General features: G+C 46.3%; 1 protein-coding gene across 3 annotated transcripts in view; it reads left to right on the top strand.

Annotated features, from left to right (window-relative positions):
• The window catches only part of MTSS2 (MTSS I-BAR domain containing 2), a 69,707-nt gene that overhangs the window by 21,397 nt on the left and 26,249 nt on the right, over nucleotides 1-22,061 (top strand). For all 3 annotated transcript variants that reach the window (XR_011315284.1, XM_069739537.1, XM_069739536.1), the window contains exons 2-5: nucleotides 8,666-8,727; nucleotides 16,204-16,277; nucleotides 16,352-16,436; nucleotides 19,465-19,556. Coding sequence is in view for 2 of the 3 variants with exons in the window: in XM_069739537.1 (XP_069595638.1) it covers nucleotides 8,666-8,727; nucleotides 16,204-16,277; nucleotides 16,352-16,436; nucleotides 19,465-19,556 (313 nt within the window). In the remaining variant the exon portion in view is untranslated. The remainder of the gene's footprint in view (nucleotides 1-8,665; nucleotides 8,728-16,203; nucleotides 16,278-16,351; nucleotides 16,437-19,464; nucleotides 19,557-22,061) is intronic.

Here is a 22,061-nt window from a genome sequence, read left to right as displayed (position 1 = left end):
AGAAATCAACAGTGGGAGCAATAATTAGAAAATGGAAGACATACAAGACCACTGATAATCTCCCTCGATCTGGGGCTCCACGCAATATCCCACCCCGTGGGGTCAGAATGATCACAAGAACGGTGAGCAAAAATCCCAGAACCACACGGGGGGACCTAGTGAATGAACTGCAGAGAGCTGGGACCAATGTAACAAGGCCTACCATAAGTAACACACTACGCCACCATGGACTCAGATCCTGCAGTGCCAGACGTGTCCCACTGCTTAAGCCAGTACATGTCCGGGCTCGTCTGAAGTTTGCTAGAGAGCATTTGGATGATCCAGAGGAGTTTTGGGAGAATGTCCTATGGTCTGATGAAACCAAACTGGAACTGTTTGGTAGAAACACAACTTGTCGTGTTTGGAGGAAAAATAATACTGAGTTGCATCCATCAAACACCATACCTACTGTAAAGCATGGTGGTGGAAACATCATGCTTTGGGGCTGTTTCTCTGCAAAGGGGCCAGGACGACTCATCCGGGTACATGAAAGAATGAATGGGGCCATGTATCGTGAGATTTTGAGTGCAAACCTCCTTCCATCAGCAAGGGCATTGAAGATGAAACGTGGCTGGGTCTTTCAACATGACAATGATCCAAAGCACACCGCCAGGGCAACGAAGGAGTGGCTTCGTAAGAAGCATTTCAAGGTCCTGGAGTGGCCTAGCTAGTCTCCAGATCTCAACCCTATAGAAAACCTATGGAGGGAGTTGAAAGTCCGTGTTGCCAAGCGAAAAGCCAAAAACATCACTGCTCTAGAGGAGATCTGCATGGAGGAATGGGCCAACATACCAACAACAGTGTGTGGCAACCTTGTGAAGACTTACAGAAAACGTTTGACCTCTGTCATTGCCAACAAAGGATATATTACAAAGTATTGAGATGAAATTTTGTTTCTGACCAAATACTTATTTTCCACCATAATATGCAAATAAAATGTTAAAAAAACAGACAATGTGATTTTCTGGATTTTTTTTTCTCAGTTTGTCTCCCATAGTTGAGGTCTACCTATGATGTAAATTACAGACGCCTCTCATCTTTTTAAGTGGTGGAACTTGCACTATTGCTGACTGACTAAATACTTTTTTGCCCCACTGTATATATACACACTGCACAGTGCCGCTCCTCCTGTATATATACACTGCACAGTGCCGCTCCTCCTGTATATATACACTGCACAGTACCACTCCTCCTGTATATATACACTGCACAGTACCGCTCCTCCTGTCCTGTATATATACACTGCACAGTACCACTCCTCCTATATATATACACTGCACAGTACCACTCCTCCTGTCCTGTATATATACACTGCACAGTACCACTCCTCCTGTCCTGTATATATACACTGCACAGTACCACTCCTCCTGTATATATACACTGCACAGTACCGCTCCTCCTGTCCTGTATATATACACTGCACAGTACCGCTCCTCCTGTATATATACACTGCACAGTACCACTCCTCCTGTCCTGTATATATACACTGCACAGTACCACTCCTCCTGTATATATACACTGCACAGTACCACTCCTCCTGTATATATACACTGCACAGTACCGCTCCTCCTGTCCTGTATATATACACTGCACAGTACCACTCCTCCTGTCCTGTATATATACACTGCACAGTACCACTCCTCCTGTCCTGTATATATACACTGCACAGTACCACTCCTCCTGTCCTGTATATATACACTGCACAGTACCACTCCTCCTGTCCTGTATATATACACTGCACAGCACCGCTCCTCCTGTCCTGTATATATACACTGCACAGCACCGCTCCTCCTGTCCTGTATATATACACTGCACAGTACCACTCCTCCTGTCCTGTATATATACACTGCACAGTACCACTCCTCCTGTCCTGTATATATACACTGCACAGCACCGCTCCTCCTGTCCTGTATATACACACTGCACAGTACCACTCCTCCTGTTCTGTATATATACACTGCACAGTACCACTCCTCCTGTCCTGTATATATACACTGCACAGTACCACTCCTCCTGTCCTGTATATATACACTGCACAGTACCACTCCTCCTGTCCTGTATATATACACTGCACAGTACCACTCCTCCTGTTCTGTATATATACACTGCACAGTACCACTCCTCCTGTCCTGTATATATACACTGCACAGTACCACTCCTCCTGTATATATACACTGCACAGTACCACTCCTCCTGTATATATACACTGCACAGTACCGCTCCTCCTGTCCTGTATATATACACTGCACAGTACCACTCCTCCTGTCCTGTATATATACACTGCACAGTACCACTCCTCCTGTCCTGTATATATACACTGCACAGTACCACTCCTCCTGTATATATACACTGCACAGTACCGCTCCTCCTGTCCTGTATATATACACTGCACAGTACCGCTCCTCCTGTCCTGTATATATACACTGCACAGTACCGCTCCTCCTGTCCTGTATATATACACTGCACAGTACCGCTCCTCCTGTCCTGTATATATACACTGCACAGTACCACTCCTCCTGTATATATACACTGCACAGTACCACTCCTCCTGTCCTGTATATATACACTGCACAGTACCGCTCCTCCTGTATATATACACTGCACAGTACCGCTCCTCCTGTCCTGTATATATACACTGCACAGTACCACTCCTCCTGTCCTGTATATATACACTGCACAGTACCACTCCTCCTGTATATATACACTGCACAGTACCACTCCTCCTGTCCTGTATATATACACTGCACAGTACCACTCCTCCTGTATATATACACTGCACAGTATTACTCCTCCTGTATATATACACTGCACAGTACCACTCCTCCTGTATATATACACTGCACAGCACCACTCCTCCTGTCCTGTATATATACACTGCACAGCACCACTCCTCCTGTCCTGTATATATACACTGCACAGTACCGCTCCTCCTGTATATATACACTGCACAGTACCACTCCTCCTGTATATATACACTGCACAGCACCACTCCTCCTGTCCTGTATATATACACTGCACAGTACCACTCCTGTCCTGTAGATATACACTGCACAGTACCACTCCTCCTGTATATATACACTGCACAGTACCACTCCTGTCCTGTAGATATACACTGCACAGTACCACTCCTCCTGTATATATACACTGCACAGTACCACTCCTCCTGTATATATACACTGCACAGTACCACTCCTCCTGTATATATATACTGCACAGTACCACTCCTCCTGTATATATACACTGCACAGTACCACTCCTCCTGTCCTGTATATATACACTGCACAGCACCGCTCCTCCTGTCCTGTATATATACACTGCACAGTACCGCTCCTCCTGTATATATACACTGCACAGTACCGCTCCTCCTGTCCTGTATATACACTGCACAGTACCACTCCTCCTGTATATATACACTGCACAGTACCACTCCTCCTGTCCTGTATATATACACTGCACAGTATCACTCCTCCTGTCCTGTATATATACAATGCACAGTACCACTCCTCCTGTATATATACACTGCACAGTACCACTCCTCCTGTATATATACACTGCACAGTACCACTCCTCCTGTATATATACACTGCACAGTACCACTCCTCCTGTATATATACACTGCACAGTACCACTCCTCCTGTCCTGTATATATACACTGCACAGTACCACTCCTCCTGTCCTGTATATATACACTGCACAGTACCACTCCTCCTGTCCTGTATATATACACTGCACAGCACCGCTCCTCCTCTCCTGTATATATACACTGCACAGTACCACTCCTCCTGTCCTGTATATATACACTGCACAGTACCGCTCCTCCTGTATATATACACTGCACAGTACCACTCCTCCTGTCCTGTATACAGTGGGGCAAAAAAGTATTTAGTCAGTCAGCAATAGTGCAAGTTCCACCACTTAAAAAGATGAGAGGCGTCTGTAATTTACATCATAGGTAGACGTCAACTATGGGAGACAAACTGAGAAAAAAAAATACAGAAAATCACATTGTCTGTTTTTTTAACATTTTATTTGCATATTATGGTGGAAAATAAGTATTTGGTCAGAAACAAAATTTCATCTCAATACTTTGTAATATATCCTTTGTTGGCAATGACAGAGGTCAAACGTTTTCTGTAAGTCTTCACAAGGTTGCCACACACTGTTGTTGGTATGTTGGCCCATTCCTCCATGCAGATCTCCTCTAGAGCAGTGATGTTTTTGGCTTTTCGCTTGGCAACACGGACTTTCAACTCCCTCCAAAGGTTTTCTATAGGGTTGAGATCTGGAGACTGGCTAGGCCACTCCAGGACCTTGAAATGCTTCTTACGAAGCCACTCCTTCGTTGCCCTGGCGGTGTGCTTTGGATCATTGTCATGTTGAAAGACCCAGCCACGTTTCATGTTCAATGCCCTTGCTGATGGAAGGAGGTTTGCACTCAAAATCTCACGATACATGGCCCCATTCATTCTTTCATGTACCCGGATCAGTCGTCCTGGCCCCTTTGCAGAGAAACAGCCCCAAAGCATGATGTTTCCACCACCATGCTTTACAGTAGGTATGGTGTTTGATGGATGCAACTCAGTATTCTTTTTCCTCCAAACACGACAAGTTGTGTTTCTACCAAACAGTTCCAGTTTGGTTTCATCAGACCATAGGACATTCTCCCAAAACTCCTCTGGATCATCCAAATGCTCTCTAGCAAACTTCAGACGGGCCCAGACATGTACTGGCTTAAGCAGTGGGACACGTCTGGCACTGCAGGATCTGAGTCCATGGTGGCGTAGTGTGTTACTTATGGTAGGCCTTGTTACATTGGTCCCAGCTCTCTGCAGTTCATTCACTAGGTCCCCCCGTGTGGTTCTGGGATTTTTGCTCACCGTTCTTGTGATCATTCTGACCCTACGGGGTGGGATTTTGCGTGGAGCCCCAGATCGAGGGAGATTATCAGTGGTCTTGTATGTCTTCCATTTTCTAATTATTGCTCCCACTGTTGATTTCTTCACTCCAAGATAGTTGGTTATTGCAGATTCAGTCTTCCCAGCCTGGTGCAGGGCTACAATTTTGTTTCTGGTGTCCTTTGACAGCTCTTTGGTCTTCACCATAGTGGAGTTTGGAGTCAGACTGTTTGAGGGTGCGCACAGGTGTCTTTTTATACTGATAACAAGTTTAAACAGGTGCCATTACTACAGTTAATGAGTGGAGGAAAGAGGAGACTCTTAAAGAAGAAGTTACAGGTCTGTGAGAGCCAGAAATCTTGATTGTTTGTTTCTGACCAAATACTTATTTTCCACCATAATATGCAAATAAATTGTTAAAAAAACAGACAATGTGATTTTCTGGATTTTTTTTTCTGTTTGTCTCCCATAGTTGAGGTCTACCTATGATGTAAATTACAGACGCCTCTCATCTTTTTAAGTGGTGGAACTTGCACTATTGCTGACTGACTAAATACTTTTTTGCTCCACTGTATATACACTGCACAGTACCGCTCCTCCTGCCCTGTATATATACACTGCACAGTACCACTCCTCCTGTCCTGTATATATACACTGCACAGCACCGCTTCTCCTGTCCTGTATATATACACTGCACAGTACCACTCCTCCTGTCCTGTATATATACACTGCACAGTACCACTCCTCCTGTATATATACACTGCACAGTACCACTTCTCCTGTCCTGTATATATACACTGCACAGTACCACTCCTCCTGTCCTGTATATATACACTGCACAGTACCACTCCTCCTGTATATATACACTGCACAGTACCACTCCTCCTGTATATATATACACTGCACAGTACCACTCCTCCTGTCCTGTATATATACACTGCACAGTACCACTCCTCCTGTATATATACACTGCACAGTACCGCTCCTCCTGTATATATACACTGCACAGTACCACTTCTCCTGTCCTGTATATATACACTGCACAGTACCACTCCTCCTGTATATATACACTGCACAGTACCACTCCTCCTGTATATATATACACTGCACAGTACCACTCCTCCTGTCCTGTATATATACACTGCACAGTACCACTCCTCCTGTCCTGTATATATACACTGCACAGTACCACTCCTCCTGTCCTGTATATATACACTGCACAGTACCGCTCCTCCTGTCCTGTATATATACACTGCACAGTACCACTCCTCCTGTCCTGTATATATACACTGCACAGCACCACTCCTCCTGTCCTGTATATATACACTGCACAGTACCACTCCTCCTGTGCTGTATATATACCCTGCACAGTACCGCTCCTCCTGTCCTGTATATATACACTGCACAGTACCACTGCTCCTGTCCTGTATATATACACTGCACAGTACCGCTCCTCCTGTTTTGTATATATACACTGCACAGTACCGCTCCTCCTGTATATATACACTGCACAGTACCACTCCTCCTGTATATATACATTGCACAGTAGCACTTTTCTTGGGCTTTGTTCGGACCTGTCAGTCAGGGATGGTGGCCTCTGTGGCTTCTCGATGTTATGTGTGGCAGGGATGATGTGGTAATTGCCAGCTTCTCCTCCATTGACGGGATTTCTTGGATATGACATGTGTCGGGCTGCTCCTTGGCAGACGAGGAGTTAGACGTGTTGACGCTCCGTCTGGTGGAGTTGGCGGGCGGGGGGCACATATGTTCAGATGTTTATTATGTGATAATGGATTCTGAGCACTGTATTCGCAGTTCGCTCTCACATCCTTGTCACGCAGTCTCAGTCACTGCGCAGCACAACCGCGATCATTAGATACCAAAGAATGAAAAAAAGCCACGAGAAAAGGAGCAGTAAAGGACTTGCACAGACGTTGGTGGCTTCATTATTTTATCGTGAGTTACAATTTCTCCATTTTCAAGATGTCTGCTTGTTGTCAATGATCAGGAACAATGGGATCTTTTTGTATTTTCATCCTTTGTGAGCTAAGCACAGCAGCAGCTGCTTGTGTCTGCTGGAGCATCAGCCAGGACAGATTTCTCGGGCAGCCGAGAGGATGTGAATTGTTTGATGATAGTAATGATTACTGACTGTTTGTATTCGACAGTCACATAGTAACATGTAGAATTAGCCGGAAACATGGGAACGGTGATGTGACCTAACAGGAGCAGCGAACAATGATCCTTCCTGCACATCTGATCTGGTCAGCAGCACTGGAGAGACACGTACGGACGGTGGTGCTGTCAGTACGACCGGCTCCAGTATTTACCGCACTGCATCTCCCATAGACGACCATAGTGCAGGAGCCCAAGAGCCGCAGTCTGATGTGAACCGTCCACACACAGGAGTCACCATCTGCATACATTACTGACCCTGTACTGATCCTAAGCCGCCCCCTGTATGGACAAAAACGTTGTCACAGATATGAGTAGCAATGCTGCTTCTGGATACTAGGAAAAAAAAATGAGACGCTTAGCGCATAATTTGGCCAATTCATGCATGCCCAGCAACCAACGACAAGGTGGTCTCAAATCTCCTGGGTCCTAACGGGTCTAGTGTGAATGCCTCCCTAAGACTGAAGTCTGAATTCCTGGGTAGATGTGAATACTAGTGATGAGCAACTATACTCCTTGCTCAAGTTTTCCCCAGCGCGCTCGGGTGGTCTCCGAGTATTTGTGACTGCTTGGAGATTTAGTTTTCATTGCCGCAGCTGCATGATTTACAGCTACTAGACAGCTTGATTACATGTAGGTATTTCCTAGCAACCAGGCAACCCCCACATGTACTAATGCTGGCTAATAGTTGTAAATCATTCAGCTGCGGCGGTGAAAACTAAATCTCCGAGCAGTTACAAATAGTTGGAGACCACCCGAGCAATGAGTACACTCGCTCATCACTAGTGATTACCTCTCTTCAAAGTCTGATTTTATGGGTATTATCCTCCAGAGCTGCACTCACTATTCTGCTGGTGCAGTCACTGTGTACATACATTACATTACGGATCCCGAGTTACATCCTGTATTATACTCCAGAGCTGCACTCACTATTCTGCTGGTGCAGTCACTGTGTACATACATTACATTACTGATCCCGAGTTACATCCTGTATTATACTCCAGAGCTGCACTCACTATTCTGCTGGAGCAGTCACTGTGTACATACATTACATTACTGATCCTGAGTTACATCCTGTATTATACTCCAGAGCTGCACTCACTATTCTGCTGGTGCAGTCACTGTGTACATACATTACATTACTGATCCTGAGTTACATCCTGTATTATACTCCAGAGCTGCACTCACTATTCTGCTGGTGCAGTCACTGTGTACATACATTACATTACTGATCCTGAGTTACATCCTGTATTATACCCCAGAGCTGCACTCACTATTCTGCTGGTGCAGTCACTGTGTACATACATTACATTACTGATCCTGAGTTACCTCCTGTATTATACCCCAGAGCTGCACTCACTATTTTGCTGGTGCAGTCACTGTGTACATACATTACCAATTCTGTGTTGTACTCCAGAGCTGCACTCACTGTTGTACTTGGCACATCTCAGGGTATATCATCAGACACCCTTTTTCTGTACCCAACCTTATCTTATAGCAGCAGTACGTGTTTTGTATGATCTCGGATCATTTACTTAATTCCTTCTTTTCTGCAGAGTTCTTACCCGATCTGGGAAGATTTCAGCACTAAAGCCACTAAACTCCACTCCCAGCTCAGGTAAGTGACGGCGGAGGGGGTCACATTCTCAGTGATAATGTCAGCCATTCATGGGGCAGAGCTGCTGCAGAACCTTCTCTTTACATGAACAGAATTCTGATTAGTGTCCACATATTAAAGGGCTGGTGAGTTCTGTGCAGAACACGTCATCATTTCACATTGTGTGCAGGTTCTTAGACGGTGCTTTAAGAAGTATTAATTTATACCCTGTGAAGTTTTCAATATTTTATGTTGTTTGATAAATATTTGTGACCTGTACAGGAAATTACATGAGGTTTTCTAAATATTTTCAAAATGAAAATCTGAAAATTGTGCCGTGCATTTGAATTGAGCCCACCTGAGTCAGTCTTTGTAGGACCACCTTTCTCTGCTGCAGTCTTCTGAGGTTGGTCTCTACCACATCTAGAGGTGACATTTTTCCCTTTCTTTGCACGCTCGCTCTGTGGATTGGATGGAGACATTTGTGATCAGCAATATTCATGTCTTGTCTCTGGGATCTGGGCCTGGACTGTGACGGTGGGGATGGGGTTTTCAGGGTGATGTGCAGTGTTAGCATTTTGCATTTAGCCCAGAAAGTTCTCCTTTGGTCTCATCTGATCAGGGCCCTCTTCCAAACGCTCACTGTTTCCCCTGCTCGGGACTTCTTATGGCTTTCTTCTATAGGACTGGTAGTCATCCTGTAGACAGGTTGTCCCACCTGGACTGCGGATCTGCGGCTCCTCCAGTGACCATGGGCATCTCGGCTGCTTCTCTCATTAGTGCTCTCCTTGCTTGGGATGTCAGGTTTGGTGGACGGCCATGTCTTGGTAGGTTTGTATTTGTGCCCTTCTTCCATTTTTGGATGATGAATTGAACAGTTCTCAGTGAGATGTTCAGAGCTTGGGCTATTTTTTTTATAACCTAACCCTGCTTTCCTCTTCACAACTTTATCCATGACCTGTCTGGTGGGCTCCTTGGTTTTCATGATAATGTTCTCACACAAACCTCTGAGGCCTTCACAGAACAGCTGTAGTTTTACTGAGGAGAAATCACACCCAGGGGGACACAATGTACTAATGATGTGACTTCTGGAGGCGATCGGTCACTCAGGATTTTATTCAGGGGCATCAGGGCTGAATACAAATGTTCCTCACAGCTTTAAGATTGATATTTTTACAATAATTAAAAACCATGTATCATTTCCTTTACATGTCACAAGTACTCACTACTTTGTTTTGACATCACATAAAAGCCGCCAAAAAATACATTTAACCCCTTAACGACCACCGATATGCCTTTTAACGGCAGCAGTTGTTAAAAAACAATCTCAGAATCAGTGGGATCCGTTGAAGGGTTCCAGAGCTGTTACCTCATAAAGGGACAGTGGTCAGAATTGTAAAAATGGTCTTGGTTATTTAGTACCTGTTGCAAAAATCTTCACTTCTAGTCATGAATTTGCAGCTCTCTGGCGCCCCCTACCCTGCTGGCCCCTAAGGGTATTGACAGAGGATAAGACAAAGGGCGCAGCTGCTCTAATTTATGTTGAATATTGCAGCCCAGGATATATATATATATATATATACCACAGGTTCCTGGTAGGAACATATATATATACCTCGATCACCACCTAAATACGAAAACGATGCTGCCACCACCGACCTCTTATAGGTGGATCGGACACATGTTTGGTAGCGTGAATTTGCGGAGTCGTGGCGGATCGCTTATAGAACAAGAAGAACGAAGCTAGCAAATTTATAATTTTACTCCAGAAGAATCGGCAGTGTTTACAAAAGATACAAATGCTATTACAAAAGAGACAAAATACAAATATGTACAAACAGTTATGAAATAAAAGGGAGGAAAATACGAAACTTACTAAATCTCAGTCACAGGTATGACGTGTCGATAAAGGGGAGGAGAGATCCCAAAAGAACGATCCAGTACCACAGCATGGTGTTCAGCTGTCTCTCCTGGCTCTAAATGATTGCCAATGATGGACGTTCTTGTTTTATGTTTCGGCCATAAAACTAGGAACTCCCACTTTACTGACCTACATATGGGCTGTTTTCTTGGAGGTACACATATCTTGGAAAGTTATGGATGACTCCTTTTTTCCCTATGTTTGGCCTGGAAGCTCACAGGCTAGCGATATTGGCGTAATTTTTTCCCCTGTGTTTTTACCGTTCTTTAGAGTCCACACACGGTATGTCTGTCATTTTCTGGTGGGCAGAAATTCATTTCCCAGGTTTCTGATGGCCCTAAATGCCACAAAACGCTGCCATGTGTAACCCCTAGTGCCCAGATCCTGGATATCTAATTTTCATGTTTCTGGGATTAATGTGTCTTATTGAATTTGACTTTGAGTGTTTGGCTTATAAGACAAAGAGGTTTTTGGAGGGAAAGAAAGCATACAGCTCTGCTAGTGCTGGCAGGCAATAAAACGTCCATTCTAAACTGACCATTTGCTGCAGGGGGGGGGAATTCATAGAGAGAGGGGCTGTTTGCAAGACTTGGTCCTAAAGAAACCAAGGGTGGGAGGAGTAGCAGGCCAGCTCTGCTTGGGTCCCCAGAACAATGGGAAATAATTCATATTTTCCTGACAGTACCAAATTGGCTCTGTTACTAAGGGGTTAAGTTTCTGGGTGTAACTTGAAAAATATGGAAAAGTTCATGGTTTATGAAGACTTTTTAAAGGCACTTTGTACTGTGAGGGGCAGTTCTTCCCCATTCTCCAGATCTACACTTGCTGTCATTTATCATATACTGTGGAAGCCGTATGTGCAGGCGAGTACGTTGGCCCTTTAATGCCAAGTGATTATACAGTACATAACGTCACTTACCCGGTCAGCCGCAGTGCATTCAAGCAAGGTATCTGGCTGGTGCATTACTATAACCAGTGTGCCCATTAGTTTCATGGATTAAACCTGAAAAAAAAAAAACAGACGGTGACTTCAGATGCTCACATAATACAGCTATAATACAGCACCCACATATTACAGCTATAATACAGCACCCACATATTACAGCTATAATACAGCGCCCACATATTACAGCTATAATACAGCGCCCACATAATACAGCTATAATACAGCGCCCACATAATACAGCTATAATACAGCGCCCACATATTACAGCTATAATACAGCACCCACATATTACAGCTATAATACAGCACCCACATATTACAGCTATAATACAGCGCCCACATAATACAGCTATAATACAGCGCCCACATAATACAGCTATAATACAGCGCCCACATAATACAGCTATAATACAGCGCCCACATATTACAGCTATAATACAGCGCCCACATATTACAGCTATAATACAGCGCCCACATATTACAGCTATAATACAGCGCCCACATATTACAGCTATAATACAGAGCCCACATATTACAGCTATAATACAGCACCCACATAATACAGCTATAATACAGAGCCGACATATTACAGCTATAATACAGCACCCACATATTACAGCTATAATACAGCACCCACATAATACAGCTATAATACAGCGCCCACATATTACAGCTATAATACAGCGCCCACATATTACAGCTATAATACAGCGCCCACATAATACAGCTATAATACAGCGCCCACATATTACAGCTATAATACAGCGCCCACATATTACAGCTATAATACAGCGCCCACATATTACAGCTATAATACAGCACCCACATAATACAGCTATAATACAGAGCCGACATATTACAGCTATAATACAGCACCCACATATTACAGCTATAATACAGCACCCACATATTACAGCTATAATACAGCGCCCACATATTACAGCTATAATACAGCGCCCACATATTACAGCTATAATACAGCGCCCACATATTACAGCTATAATACAGCGCCCACATAATACAGCTATAATACAGCGCCCACATATTACAGCTATAATACAGCGCCCACATATTACAGCTATAATACAGCGCCCACATAATACAGCTATAATACAGCGCCCACATATTACAGCTATAATACAGCGCCCACATAATACAGCTATAATACAGCGCCCACATATTACAGCTATAATACAGCGCCCACATATTACAGCTATAATACAGCGCCCACATATTACAGCTATAATACAGCGCCCACATAATACAGCTATAATACAGCGCCCACATAATACAGCTATAATACAGCGCCCACATATTACAACTATAATACAGCGCCCACATAATACAGCTATCATACAGCACCCACATAATACAGCTATAATACAGCACCCACATATTACAGCTATAATACAGCACCCACATAATACAGCTATAATACAGCACCCACATATTACAGCTATAATACAGCGCCCACATAATACAGCTATAATACAGCGCCCACATATTACAGCTATAATACAGCACCCACATATTACAGCTATAATACAGCGCCCACATAATACAGCTATAATACAACACCCACATATTACAGCTATAATACAGCGCCCACATAATACAGCTATAATACAGCGCCCACATAATACAGCTATAATACAGCGCCCACATATTACAGCTATAATACAGCGCCCACATAATACAGCTATAATACAGCACCCACATATTACAGCTATAATACAGCGCCCACATAATACAGCTATAACACAGCACCCACATATTACAGCTATAATACAGCACCCACATATTACAGCTATAATGCAGCACCCACATAATACAGCTATAATACAGCGCCCACATAATACAGCTATAATACAGCGCCCATATATTACAGCTATAATACAGCACCCACATATTACAGCTATAATACAGCGCCCACATAATACAGCTATAATACAGCGCCCACATAATACAGCTATAATACAGCACCCACATAATACAGCTATAATACAGCACCCACATAATACAGCTATAATACAGCACCCACATAATACAGCTATAATACAGCACCCACATAATACAGCTATAATACAGCGCCCACATATTACAGCTATAATACAGCAGCCACATAATACAGCTATAATACAGCTCCCACATAATACAGCTATAATACAGCGCCCACATAATACAGCTATAATACAGCTCCCACATAATACAGCTATAATACAGCGCCCACATAATACAGCTATAATACAGCGCCCACATAATACAGCTATAATACAGCGCCCACATATTACAGCTATAATACAGCACCCACATAATACAGCTATAATACAGCACCCACATATTACAGCTATAATACAGCGCTCACATAATACAGCTATAATACAGCGCCCACATATTACAGCTATAATACAGCACCCACATAATACAGCTATAATACAGCACCCACATAATACAGCTATAATACAGCACCCACATAATACAGCTATAATACAGCGCCCACATATTACAGCTATAATACAGCACCCACATAATACAGCTATAATACAGCACCCACATATTACAGCTATAATACAGCACCCACATATTACAGCTATAATACAGCACCCACATATTACAGCTATAATACAGCGCCCACATATTACAGCTATAATACAGCACCCACATATTACAGCTATAATACAGCGCCCACATATTACAGCTATAATACAGCGCCCACATATTACAGCTATAATACAGCGCCCACATATTACAGCTATAATACAGCGCCCACATAATACAGCTATAATACAGCACCCACATATTACAGCTATAATACAGCGCCCACATATTACAGCTATAATACAGCACCCACATAATACAGCTATAATACAGCACCCACATAATACAGCTATAATACAGCACCCACATAATACAGCTATAATACAGCGCCCACATATTACAGCTATAATACAGCGCCCACATAATACAGCTATAATACAGCGCCCACATATTACAGCTATAATACAGCACCCACATAATACAGCTATAATACAGCGCCCACATATTACAGCTATAATACAGCGCCCACATATTACAGCTATAATACAGCGCTCACATATTACAGCTATAATACAGCGCCCACATAATACAGCTATAATACAGCACCCACATAATACAGCTATAATACAGCGCCCACATAATACAGCTATAATACAGTGCCCATATATTACAGCTATAATACAGCACCCACATAATACAGCTATAATACAGCACCCACATATTACAGCTATAATACAGCGCCCACATATTACAGCTATAATACAGCACCCACATAATACAGCTATAATACAGCACCCACATAATACAGCTATAATACAGTGCCCATATATTACAGCTATAATACAGCGCCCACATATTACAGCTATAATACAGCGCCCACATATTACAGCTATAATACAGCGCTCACATATTACAGCTATAATACAGCGCCCACATAATACAGCTATAATACAGCACCCACATAATACAGCTATAATACAGAGCCCACATATTACAGCTATAATACAGCGCCCACATATTACAGCTATAATACAGCGCCCACATATTACAGCTATAATACAGCACCCACATATTACAGCTATAATACAGCGCCCACATAATACAGCTATAATACAGAGCCGACATATTACAGCTATAATACAGCGCCCACATATTACAGCTATAATACAGCGCCCACATATTACAGCTATAATACAGCGCCCACATATTACAGCTATAATACAGCGCCCACATATTACAGCTATAATACAGCGCCCACATATTACAGCTATAATACAGCGCCCACATATTACAGCTATAATACAGCGCCCACATAATACAGCTATAATACAGAGCCCACATATTACAGCTATAATACAGCGCCCACATATTACAGCTATAATACAGCGCCCACATATTACAGCTATAATACAGCACCCACATATTACAGCTATAATACAGCGCCCACATAATACAGCTATAATACAGCGCCCACAAAATACAGCTATAATACAGCGCCCACATAATACAGCTATAATACAGCGCCCACAAAATACAGCTATAATACAGCGCCCACATAATACAGCTATAATACAGCACCCATATAATACAGCTATAATACAGCGCCCACATATTACAGCTATAATGCGGCACGGTGGCGCAGTGGTTAGCACAGCAGCCTTGCAGCGCTGGAGTCCTGGGTTCAAACCCCGCCAAGGACAACATCTGCAAAGAGTTTGTATGTTCTCTCTGTGTTTGCGTGGGTTTCCTCCGGGCACTCCGGTTTCCTCCCACATTCCAAAGACATACTGATAGGGAATTTAGATTGTGAACCCCATCGGGGACAGTGATGATAATGTGTGCAAAAAATGTAAAGCGCTGCGGAATATGTTAGCGCTATATAAAAATAAAGATTATTATTATTATAATACAGCGCCCACATATTACAGCTATAATACAGCGCCCACATGATACAAACAGTTCACCATGACTGCGCCGACTGTTTGATATATGCCATATACTGCTGTCACTGTGTGTCTGTGTAAGGAGGAGCGGTGCCAGCTGTGCCACTTATGATGTTTTCTTGCCCCTCATACTGGGCTTTGTCTCCCTAGGACCACGGTGCTGGCTGCTGTCGCCTTCCTTGATGCTTTTCAGAAAGTAGCAGATATGGCGACTAATACCCGAGGTGAGCCGCCGCTGTCATGTCCGCTCGTCTCCTCATGCAGTGCCACTCTCTGTAACTAACTCTTCGTTTTACAGGAGCCACCCGTGATATTGGATCGGCCCTCACCCGCATGTGTATGCGGCATCGGAGCATTGAGAGCAAGCTCAGACACTTCACCAAGTAAGAGCCCCAGGGGAGGCGCCACTCATCACCACTAATGTCCATGTGCAAAGGCACAGGAGGACAGAGGAGAAAAAGGAAGGGGCCTGGGGAGGGAGAAGAAGGGAAGAGGGGTCCAGAGAGAGAGATAGAGAGCGACAGAGGGGGAGAGTCCTGGGAGAGAGAGAGAGGGAGGAGGAGTCCTGGGAGAGAGAGAGAATGAGGAGGAGTCCTGGGAGAGAGAGAATGAGGAGGAGTCCTGGGAGAGAGAGAGAAGGAGGAGTCCTGAGAGAGAGAGAGAATGAGGAGGAGTCCTGGGAGAGAGAGAGAATGAGGAGGAGTCCTGGGAGAGAGAGAGAAGGAGGAGGAGTCCTGAGAGAGAGAGAAGGAGGAGTCCTGAGAGAGAGAGAGAGAATGAGGAGGAGTCCTGGGAGAGAGAGAGAATGAGGAGGAGTCCTGGGAGAGAGAGAAGGAGGAGTCCTGGGAGAGAGAGAGAATGAGGAGGAGTCCTGGGAGAGAGAGAGAATGAGGAGGAGTCCTGGGAGAGAGAGAGAAGGAGGAGTCCTGAGAGAGAGAGAGAGAGAGAATGAGGAGGAGTCCTGGGAGAGAGAGAGAATGAGGAGGAGTCCTGGGAGAGAGAGAGAAGGAGGAGGAGTCCTGAGAGAGAGAGAAGGAGGAGTCCTGAGAGAGAGAGAGAGAATGAGGAGGAGTCCTGGGAGAGAGAGAGAATGAGGAGGAGTCCTGGGAGAGAGAGAAGGAGGAGTCCTGGGAGAGAGAGAGAATGAGGAGGAGTCCTGGGAGAGAGAGAGAATGAGGAGGAGTCCTGGGAGAGAGAGAGAAGGAGGAGTCCTGAGAGAGAGAGAGAGAATGAGGAGGAGTCCTGGGAGAGAGAGAGAATGAGGAGGAGTCCTGGGAGAGAGAGAGAAGGAGGAGTCCTGAGAGAGAGAGAAGGAGGAGTCCTGAGAGAGAGAGAGAGAATGAGGAGGAGTCCTGGGAGAGAGAGAGAATGAGGAGGAGTCCTGGGAGAGAGAGAATGAGGAGGAGTCCTGGGAGAGAGAGAAGGAGGAGTCCTAGTAGAGAGAGAAGGAGGAGGAGTCCTGAGAGAGAGAGAAGGAGGAGTCCTGAGAGAGAGAGAGAATGAGGAGGAGTCCTGGGAGAGAGAGAGAATGAGGAGGAGTCCTGGGAGAGAGAGAAGGAGGAGTCCTAGTAGAGAGAGAAGGAGGAGGAGTCTTGGGAGAGAGAGGAGGAGGAGGAGTCCTGGGTGAGAGAGAGAGAAGGAGGGGGAGTCCTGGGAGAGAGAGGAGGAGGAGTCCTGAGAGAGCGAGAAGGAGGAGGAGTCCTGGGAGCTTGAGGAGGAGGAGTCCTGAGAGAGAGAAGGAGGAGTAGTCCTGGGAGAGAGAGAGGAGATAGAGAAGGAGGAGTTCTGAGAGAGAGAGAAAGAGAGAAGGAGAAGTCCTGGGAGAGAGAAGGAGGATGAGTCCTGGGAGAGAGAAGGAGGATGAGTCCTGGGAGAGAGAGAGGAGGAGGAGTCTTGAGAGAGAGAAGGAGGGGGAGTCCTGGAAGAAAGAGAAGGAGGGGGGAGTCCTGGGAGAGTGAAAAGGAGGGAGGAGTCCTGGGAGAGAGAAGGAGAAGGGAAAGTCCTGGGAGAGAGAGAGGGAGAAGGGGAAGTCCTGGGAGAGAGAGAAGGAGGAGTCCTGGGAGAGAGAGAAGGAGGAGTCCTGGGAGAGAGAAGGAGGGGGAGTCCTGGAAGAAAGAGAAGGAGGGGGGAGTCCTGGGAGAGTGAAAAGGAGGGAGGAGTCCTGGGAGAGAGAAGGAGAAGGGAAAGTCCTGGGAGAGAGAGAAGGAGAAAGGGAAGTCCTGGGAGAGAGAGAAGGAGGAGTCCTGGGAGAGAGAGAAGGAGGAGTCCTGGGAGAGAGAAGGAGGGGGAGTCCTCGAAGAAAGGGAAGGAGGGGGGAGTCCTGGGAGAGAGAAAAGGAGGGGGGAGTCCAGGGAGAAAGAAAAGGAGGGGGAGTCTTGAGAGAGAGAAGGAGGGGGAGTCCTGGAAGAAAGAGAAGGAGGGGGGAGTCCTGGGAGAGTGAAAAGGAGGGAGGAGTCCTGGGAGAGAGAAGGAGAAGGGAAAGTCCTGGGAGAGAGAGAAGGAGAAGGGGAAGTCCTGGGAGAGAGAGAAGGAGGAGTCCTGGGAGAGAGAGAAGGAGGCGGAGTCCTGGGAGAGAGAGAAGCAGGAGGAGTCCTGGGAGAGAGAAGGAAGAGGAGTCCTGGGAGACAGAGAAGGAGGAAGTGTCCTGGGAGAGAGAAAAAGGAAGAGTGCTGGGAGAGAGAAGGAGGAGGAGTGCTGGGAGAGAGAGAAGGAGGATGAGTCCTTGGAAGGAGAAGGAGGGGGAGTCCTGGGAGAGAGAAAAGGAGGGGGAGTCTTAGGAGAGAGAAAAGGAGGGGGGAGTCCTGGGAGACAGAGAAGGAAGAGGAGTCCTGGGAGAGAGAGAAGGAGGAGGAGTCCTTGGAAAGAGAGAAGGAGGGGGAGTCCTGGGAGAGAGAGGAGCAGGGGGGAGTCCTGGGAGAGAGAGAGAAGGAGGAGGAGTCGAGAGAGAGAGAGAGAAGGAGGAGGAGTCCAGGGAGAGAGAGAGAGAGGGAGGGGGAGTCCTGGGAGAGAGAGCGATAAGGAGAGGGGAGTCCTGGTTAAAAGAGAGAGAGAGGAGGAGTACCGGGGAAAAGAGAAGGGGGGTGAGTTCTGGCGAAAAGAGAAGGACAAGTTCTGGGGAGAGAGATGCACAGGGATTCCTGGGGAGAGAGGAGGAGTCCAAGGATGAGAAAGAGGAGTCCTGAGGAGAAAGAAGGAGGGGGAGACAAGGAAGAGAGATGCAGGGGAAGTCCTGTGGAGTAAAGGAAGAGAAGTCCTAGAGAGAGAGAGAGAGAGAAAGAGGAGGAGTCCTGGTGAGAGAGAAGGAGGTTGAGTCTTGAGGAGGAGTCCTGGAGAGAGAGAATAAGGACAGACCAACTTGTGACCCTCTCCCCTACCCTGTGAATACTATTGGACTTTGCTTTCTCTCTGCAGCGCCCTTATGGAGAGTTTAATAACTCCTCTACAGGAAAGGATCGAAGACTGGAAGAAAACGGCAAACACATTGGACAAGGAGCATGCACGAGGTAAGAGAATCCACCTACTCCACCCACATATCACTACCACATCACCTGCACAGCGCCCAACATATCCCCAATACATCGCCCACACAGCAGCTCCCGTACAGCGCCCCTATACATCACCCACACAGCACCCCCAAACATCACCCGCATAGTGCCCCCCACACATCACCAATACATCACCTGCACAGCGCCCAACACATCACCAATACATCGCCCACACAGCAGCCCCTGTACAGCGCCCCTATACATCACCCACACAACACCCCCAAACATCACCCACATAGTGCCCCCACACATTACCAATACATCACCTGCACAGCGCCCCACTCATCACCAATACATCACCTGCACAGCGCCCCACAAATCACCAATACATTACCTGCACAGCGCCCAACATATCCCTAATACATCACCTGCACAGCCCCCCACACATCGCCCACACAGCGGCCCCTGTACAGCGCCCCTATACATCACCCACACAGCACCCCCAAACATCACCCACATAGTGCCCCCACACATCACCAATACATCACCTGCACAGCCCCCCACACATCACCAATACATCACCTGCACAGCGCCCCACATATCACCAATGCATCACCTGCACAGCCCCCCACATATCACCAATACATCACCTGCACAGCCCCCCACAAATCACCAATGTATCACCTGCACAGCCCCCCACATATCACCAATACATCACCTGCACAGCCCCCCACATATCACCAATACATCACCTGCACAGCCCCCCACATATCACCAATACATCACCTGCACAGCCCCCCACATATCACCAATACATCACCTGCACAGCGCCCCACATATCACCAATGCATCACCTGCACAGCCCCCACATATCACCAATACATCACCTGCACAGCCCCCCACATATCACCAATACATCACCTGTACAGCCCCCCACATATCACCAATGCATCACCTGCACAGCCCCCCACATATCACCAATACATCACCTGCACAGCCCCCCACATATCACCAATGCATCACCTGCACAGCCCCCACATATCACCAATACATCACCTGCACAGCGCCCCACTCATCACCAATACATCACCTGCACAGCGCCCAACATATCCCTAATACATCACCTGCACAGCCCCCCACACATCACCAATACATCGCCCACACAGCGGCCCCTGTACAGCGCCCCTATACATCACCCACACAGCACCCCCAAGCATCACCCACATAGTGCCCCAACACATCACCAATACATCACCTGCACAGCCCCCCACACATCACCAATACATCACCTGCACAGCGCCCCACATATCACCAATGCATCACCTGCACAGCCCCCCACATATCACCAATACATCACCTGCACAGCCCCCCACAAATCACCAATGCATCACCTGCACAGCCCCCCACATATCACCAATGCATCACCTGCACAGCCCCCCACATATCACCAATACATCACCTGCACAGCCCCCCACATATCACCAATGCATCACCTGCACAGCCTCCCACATATCACCAATACATCACCTGCACAGCGCCCCACATATCACCAATGCATCACCTGCACAGCCCCCCACATATCACCAATACATCACCTGCACAGCCCCCCACATATCACCAATACATCACCTGCACAGCCCCCCACATATCACCAATGCATCACCTGCACAGCCCCCTACATATCACCAATGCATCACCTGCACAGCCCCCCACATATCACCAATGCATCACCTGCACAGCCCCCCAGCACATCACCAATACATCACCTGCACAGCCCCCCAGCACATCACCAATACATCACCTGCACAGCGCCCCTACACACCTCTGACAAAATGCCAGGTTTTTGTCATGTATAAGAATCATTCCTGGAATGTTTTCCACTTTAATGTCACCTAATATCTGTAGAAATCCACTGGGAAACAAACTATTTTGCTTTTTCCACCTAAAAATAAATCAAAGAAGTTAAATAATCTGTCTGCATAAATCTGCACACCCTTACACTAATACTTTGCTGCAGTCCCCTGTGAATTTCTGGTAGTACTCAATCAGCGGGCACATCTAGAACAGGCGATCTTTGCCGGCTCCTCCTTGCAGCAGCTCCACATGTGTCAGATTGTGGGGACATCTCCTGTGTACAGCGCCCTCTTCAAGTCACCACAGATTGCGGGGGCATCTCCTGTGTACAGCGTCCTCTTCAGGTCACCACAGATTGCGGGGACATCTCCTGTGTACAGCGTCCTCTTCAGGTCACCACAGATTGCGGGGACATCTCCTGTGTACAGCGTCCTCTTCAGGTCACCACAGATTGCGGGGACATCTCCTGTGTACAGCGCCCTCTTCAGGTCACCACAGATTGCGGGGACATCTCCTGTGTACAGCGCCCTCTTCAGGTCACCACAGATTGCGGGGACATCTCCTGTGTAGAGCGCCCTCTTCAGGTCACCACAGATTGCGGGGACATCTCCTGTGTACGGCGCCCTCTTCAGGTCATCACAGATTGCGGGGACATCTCCTGTGTAGAGC

This window comes from Ranitomeya imitator, chromosome 9 (genome assembly GCF_032444005.1).
Source record: "Ranitomeya imitator isolate aRanImi1 chromosome 9, aRanImi1.pri, whole genome shotgun sequence".
Lineage (NCBI taxonomy): Eukaryota > Metazoa > Chordata > Amphibia > Anura > Dendrobatidae > Ranitomeya > Ranitomeya imitator.
Note: the sequence above shows the minus strand (reverse complement) of the source record. Positions and strands in the feature narration are given on the sequence as shown.